Here is a 6,612-nt window from a genome sequence, read left to right as displayed (position 1 = left end):
CATGGCTGTGTTTTTCTTTTTTTCTTTTTATATCTTCTCACTAACGACTTAAATTGAATTAAAATTCTTGCATATTTTGGAAACTGGAGTCAGCATGCGGGGATGTGTTGATGTCAAGAAGGCTCTAATTTATGATTTGTTGTAGATGGTAGACGTGTTTATATCATGTATCTGTACATGTGTTCCCAGGGCATGCTGCCTCTTTTTGCTTATTATAGTAGCACTCACCTTGACCTTTGCCCTCAGGTGAAGATAGCAGAGATTGCAGAAGATTTCTGATCAATGATTAATGAAGCTGTGGTTTCAGAATCAGTGACTGAACAAAAATGTGCACTCCAAGGCTGATAATGGAAAATAAGAGCTGAAATTAGCAAAATGAATGACTGAATGAAATATTATCACAGGTGGGTAAAATCACAGAATAATTAAAAAAAATACAACTTTAACTTTAGTTCATTCTATCATGGTTCATTCTTATTAAGTCATTTGTTGTACTGCTTCAAGATAATAACACATGAAGCTGTGAGAATGCAGTTTTATAATTGAACAAGAAGGGTGGGAGCAGTAAGGAATAAAGCGATGTGACAGGTGGTTCCTGCTCAGTCATATTCATCAGTGTAAACATCTGAACCACCCATGTGGTAGTATCCTTTATACAATCATGTGTTTTGAGCAGTACACAACTTTCCCAGTCTTTTGTTGCCCCTGTACCACATGTCTTAAACGTGTTGCTGGCATGAAATTCAGAGCAAGCATATTTATACAAAAATCAATTATGTTAATGAGGTAAAACATAAATATATTGTCTTTGCACTGTTTTTAATTGCATGCTATCAATACTAATAAAAGAACAGTAAAAACAGAATTAAAAAGCCCAGGTACAAAGCAGAATGTGTAATAATTTAAGGTGCATGGTGAACAGTGTGTGGTACAGATTCCAGTTCAGAAAAGTGAGGAATGTTAATGTTAATGTCTGTGTTGGCAGTCCAGATTATCATCCAGCTGCACTCCCAGGTATAAGTAAGTCTGTACAAACTCCACACAGTCCGGGTGAGGTCTGGGCCTCCTGAAGTCCACCACCATCTCCCTGGTCTTGGTGAGGTTGAGGTGCAGGTGTTTGGAGTCAATAAACAACATAACTATGCCTACTGCAATTTTCTGATGAAAGGTACTAAGTCATTTCATAGTCAAGTCATACATCTAGTGGCCAGAGCAAAAACTTAATCTGCAATTGCAATGTGCAAAATGTACAGAATCAAACTTGTGAACACAAAATGTCATCATGAAATAATTCCAGTAAACATCATCTTGCAAAAAAAAAAAGAACATTTACAAAAGTCTGCACCAAAAACCAAACATAAAACAAACAAACAAAAAAAACAAAAAACTCTAATCTAGTTCCCAAACTAACATGCAGTCTCACTCACTGTTGTAATGTAAGTCGTATTTTCCAAGTTACAGTGCCTATAAAAACTATTCACACCTTTGGATCTTTTCCCTTTAATCACTTTTATAAATGGAATCATAGTCACCATAATTTGGCTTTATAACCCCCCCCCCTCCCCCAAAAAAAACTCTTCATGTCAAAGTGAAATTGAAAGTCATGTCAAATATATAATGTATCCATCCATCCATTTTCTATACCGCTTATCCGTCAGGCTCGCGGAGGGGGGCTGAAGCCTATCAAATATATAATGTAAAATAAGTAATTGCTTTTTGAAAGCAATAAAATGAGGAAACAGGGGTGGATAATTGTTATGGGCACTGTGTAAAAACATGTAGGCAAATTTGTGTTGATATAAGACAGAAATAAGCAAGTTGCATTTTTCTACATCGCAACAAAGATCATGAAAGTGTGATGAATACGTTTTTACTTCCGGTTTTGCTTCAAGGAATCGTTTCCTCTTTCCTCGGATTTCATGTTTTAGCCACTGTAGTAGCACATATTTATCATTCTGTAAGATGTTGCAAAGATTTGTGTTTTGCGGTTGTGCAAGCGTCGTATTGATAACTGGATATCCTGTCTGTTTTTACAGACATCAAACAGCATGATTATGTGTTTTTTTAGTGTGTATTACAATTATTAAATAAAATCTTGCGTTTTTATTACACTAAATAATCAGAAATCGTTTTGTTACATTTTACGTTTTATCGACTTCTTCTTCTTCTTGGGATTGTGCTCTTTTATATACTCTTTGATAGCATCTGCTCGGCCATTGGCTGCTTAACTCATATCCCACAAACCACCGCATTACAACTTCCTTTCTCCTTTCGGCCATTTTCCTCCCTAGTAGGTATGAGAATTTTTTCTCTACAGAATTAGAAAGAATCTAACCTAATCCTTGTTATTGTATTGATAATTCTTAATTTCATTTACAACCCGAGATAGCGTGTTTTGTCACCTTTGTAATAATGTTATTATTGTCAAAGGCTTCCTCGGTATGTTGCCATACAGCTTATTTGTTAGTGGTGATACCCGTTCAAGTGGGGTTTGTGTGTAACGATTGGCATTGCCATTAGAAGGCCAACTTTTGTAGCTCCATAATATAATTATGTCCCTCTAAATAAAAATGAGCATGTGTCACGAATAGTGAAAAGTGCAAACGAAAGTAATTAAGGCTTTTAGCAGCGTTTGACGTGAATTATCATCTAAAAACACCCAGGCTAACCTGTTAGCTTAGCATTTCAGACGTAGCTCAGTGAGGTATGATCGGGTGCCGGCATGACAGCCTACTCATGTCCGTGTACCACGTTGTGTTGCAGGGAAGTAGGCAGCCATGGCCCCCAGCCGGAATGGAATGATTCTGAACCCACACTTCCACAAGGACTGGCAGAAAAGAGTGCGCACCTGGTTCAACCAGCCAGCCAGGAAGATCCGCAGGTGAGAACTGCCTTGTGCTCCAGGGAGAGATCCCAACTTGGGCTAACTTTCAGTAGCATCATGTATGACCGGTGTTGGCAACATCACTGCTTAAATACGCGAGCGAATTAGTTTGAGTTCATTTTCTAATGGCGTGAATCCAGACATAATGAGCACAGTCGGCTAACTTATCTTCTCTATGTTGGCTTATAGTTTGAATATTTGTTTTTAAAATACATTGCATTAGAAGGTACTACGTTAGGCTTGGAGAAGTTAAATGAAGTGTCACGTTTTGCTGCTGCTGTCAGATGCCAACTAAATCGATAAATTGTGTTTTGATGCAGTGGCGAGCATTAGTCTCGTTTTAGCTGATGCCTCAACTCTTAAATATTTTCATGAAAACAAATCAACATGTATTATCTGGGAGCACATCAGAAGTATTTGTGTCTGCGTGTGCATTTTTTTTTTCCGATAACATTTTCAACAATTACCGACATAACAAGGCCCCCTTGTTATATCGGTAATGTCTGTAAACACACATGATTTTGGTCAGTCAAGTCCATGTTAGCAGTGTGGTTGTAGTGCATGAATTCCAGCTTGCACACTTTTTCCCACCCCAGGACCATCACAAAGAGTGTAATACAATTAGGAATATACAAAACAGATTTGTATAGTCCCTGAAGTGGAAAGGGGTTCCGATTGGTTATTTTAACTAAGGTGCATCTCTATTTAGGCGAAAGGCTCGTCAGGCCAAAGCCCGTCGTATTGCTCCCCGACCTGTCGCTGGACCACTGAGGCCACAGGTCAGGTGTCCCACTATCAGGTACCACACCAAGGTCCGTGCCGGACGTGGCTTCACCCTGGAGGAACTGAAGGTAGTACTTTATGCTGGTTTGTAAATGTATTTGTATTATGTGTGGGAATAATTGATGTTACACCCTTAATTATGTGTAATTATGAAAACTGCCTCAAAATGAAAACTATTGTTTATCAATGTGACCCCCACCTCTGAAATGTTATTGATGGCAGCTGAACAAAAGCACAGCCTGAACCTTTCTGTGATGAGTCATGCTTCCCACCCAGCCAAAAAAATACAAAAGCTGTAGAGGAACATGAAGTTAAGCTAAAAGATTTGCTGTTCCTGCCAAAGTGTGCCTTGCCTTTCATCCCATGTACTTGCCTGGGGTGGGAGGAAGGCTAAATGACTGCTGTGAATCACCCCAGAACATGTGGACTTCATCTTTCATAAGAAGTAGGCTCAAACAGGAATGGTGGCTTCGTAAAGTTAATGTGCATATTGCTTTTGTTAGACTTTATGAAAACGAACCACAAACTCAGGTTGTCGTGGGCAGCAGATGGCCAAGTGTATTGTTAACAGTTTGATGCTGGACATCAGTTTCCTGTAAAATGTGAGCCGTTTCAAATTGGCACACACAATATCCCTGGCCACTAAAAGAAATTATGGGAGTGAAGAGCACTATGTCCCAGTTTAAGTTCAAGTCCATTGATATTTATCAGAAAATGTAAATTAAGTATGTCCCTGTAAATGTCATTGTTAATAAACAACAGTCTGAATCCAAGGTCTGCAACAAGTCCTCCCTGTGGAGGGTAAATACTGAGCAGTGAGTTTGCAGTTTCAGTTGGGGCTCTGTCAAATGTAAAAGAACTGCACACGAAATACTTGGACTGGCAGGTTCATCAGTGACTGTTGACAGATGTGTTCAGAAGTAGAAGAACCGTATGTGTTTGTTGTTGCAGCAGTCAGATGATGACAAAACTCCGGAATCTCTGTATTTACGTGATGAGTACTTTGAACCCATTAATCTGATGACTGCTTAGTCCAAATGAAAGCCCCAATTGAATGAGTATCTTGTCATGTTGTGGATTTTGCATCCAAGTCAAAAGTTCTTCTGTTGTAACACCTGATATTTTGTGCTACTCCCTGCAGGCTGCTGGCATCCACAAGAAGACAGCCCGCACCATTGGCATCTCGGTTGACCCTCGCCGTCGCAACAGATCCACAGAATCTCTGCAGGCCAACGTGCAGCGTCTGAAGGAGTACCGCTCCAAACTCATCCTGTTCCCCAGGAAGGCTTCTGCTCCTAAGAAGGGAGACAGCACTGTAAGATCCAGTTATTTTCTCCATTGGAGCACAAAATTAAAAACAAACAAACAAACTTCACATCTAGTTTGTAAAGCTGTGCCATAGACTTGTGTATTAGGTGTTAGTGAACTTTTATGTTGTGATTGTTTGGCACATTTTCATGAGGAAAAACAAGTGTTAAAACATTCAACAAAGGCATGTGGTCAGGAGTCAGTCACCTCACAAAAGTACGATTTGAGAGTCCTCTTCAGTGTGAGTTTACTATGGCTCCATCTTACGAAAATGAATACAACAGCCTTTACGCATTGTAACAGTGAGTGTTGTGTGAAACTAAAAGACCCCAGTCTGAAATATAAATTTATTCCTCATGCATTTTGGGATATTAAAACGGTGTAGAAATAGTCTTTGAGCTCAAAGATTTAACCTCAGTTTGCGTATCCTTTTGTAGCTGAACATTTCTCAGAGAAGCGCCGCGTTGAGATTCACTAATCTCTGCATGACGCTGCTTATTAAGCCAAAATCATTCTGACAGCTGCACACCTTCAGTGAAAGATCATAATTTGCATTTTAAATGCCATTTTATTGTTTTATTAGATTGGTTATGTCAGGCGATCTTATCAGACTGCTTGAGTTTACCTAATGAAAGTGGGGACATGCGAGTGAACTTTACAAACACAAATTTGAAAACTAATTCACCCGTGTTGTTATGAATTTTTGAATCACGGCTTTTTCCTTTTTTATTATCAAGATGATAGATGAAACATCTCAGTTTACTGTGCCTCACTGTGCCGTTATTCATAAATCATCAGATCCCAGTGCAGATTAAATATTACACTTGTCATCTAATCAGTCTGCAAGTTTGAGTAATTTCACATCATGCAAATGTTTCTCTGCCTCATAGCAAACCTCATCAAGCTATTTAGGTGTTTTTGTTGCGTTGAAGAGTTAAACATCTGTAATCTTTTCAGGAGGAGGAACTGAAGATGGCCACTCAGCTCACTGGTCCAGTCATGCCCATCAAAACTGTAAGTTTTACCCAACACATGCCCTATTCAAAAGAGTATAAGAGGTTATTGGAAATACATGTGATTAGTTTTCAGTTGAGAATAGCTCCACCTTTGATTCTTTAGATTGAACAGCGTTTTACATTGAACTTCATTCATTGGCCGTCTTGTCAGTGATGAGTATTCAGATGTGTAATAATGTGTTTGAATCTCAGCAGTCAGATGATGATAAATCTCCGGAATCTCTGTATTTCTTTGATGAAACATTTGAACCCTTTTTTCTGATGACTGCGTTTTAAAACCAAACTGGAAAAGAAACTTTGTTGATGCTATGGAAATTTAGTTTATTTGTATATCAGTCAATGTTAATTTGGCTGAATTTTGTAATTTATTTTGGTGTCATATTTGTTTACTATTATCCTTTTCTTCTCTTCCAGGTGCACAAGAAAGAGAAGGCCCGGGTTATCTCTGAGGATGAGAAGAACTTCAAGGCCTTCGCCAGCCTGCGTATGGCCCGCGCCAACGCTCGTCTTTTTGGCATTCGTGCCAAGAGAGCCAAAGAGGCTGCCGAGCAAGACGTGGAAAAGAAGAAGTGAAAATAGTCACTATGGAACTTTGCAAAATAAAGTGTTTAAAAAGATCAA

General features: G+C 39.0%; 1 protein-coding gene and 2 non-coding genes across 3 annotated transcripts; all 3 read left to right on the top strand.

The window, feature by feature from the left end:
• Nucleotides 1-2,175: 2,175 nt before the first annotated feature.
• rpl13 (ribosomal protein L13) lies at nt 2,176-6,612 on the top strand. The gene is made up of 6 exons (XM_046387216.1): nt 2,176-2,294; nt 2,764-2,881; nt 3,594-3,735; nt 4,809-4,982; nt 5,933-5,989; nt 6,406-6,612. The coding sequence occupies exons 2-6, from the start codon at nt 2,778-2,780 to the stop codon at nt 6,562-6,564; spliced, it is 636 nt and encodes a 211-aa protein (XP_046243172.1). The 5' UTR covers nt 2,176-2,294; nt 2,764-2,777; the 3' UTR covers nt 6,565-6,612.
• LOC124064560 lies at nt 4,627-4,700 on the top strand. Its single transcript, XR_006844288.1, has one exon. It is a non-coding gene; the product is annotated as a small nucleolar RNA MBII-202 (small nucleolar RNA).
• Nucleotides 6,192-6,271, top strand: LOC124064556. Its single transcript, XR_006844287.1, has one exon. It is a non-coding gene; the product is annotated as a small nucleolar RNA MBII-202 (small nucleolar RNA).

Source organism: Scatophagus argus, chromosome 1, assembly GCF_020382885.2.
Source record: "Scatophagus argus isolate fScaArg1 chromosome 1, fScaArg1.pri, whole genome shotgun sequence".
NCBI classification, from domain to species: Eukaryota; Metazoa; Chordata; class Actinopteri; family Scatophagidae; genus Scatophagus; species Scatophagus argus.
Note: the sequence above shows the minus strand (reverse complement) of the source record. Positions and strands in the feature narration are given on the sequence as shown.

Coding starts and splice junctions, on each gene's coding strand:
- rpl13 (XM_046387216.1), top strand. CDS start 2,778: ATGGCCCCCAGCCGGAATGGAATGATTCTGAACCCACACTTCCACAAG. Junction 2,882..3,593: donor CCAGCCAGGAAGATCCGCAG/GTGAGAACTGCC, acceptor ATCTCTATTTAG/GCGAAAGGCTCGTCAGGCCA. Junction 5,990..6,405: donor CAGTCATGCCCATCAAAACT/GTAAGTTTTACC, acceptor CTTCTCTTCCAG/GTGCACAAGAAAGAGAAGGC.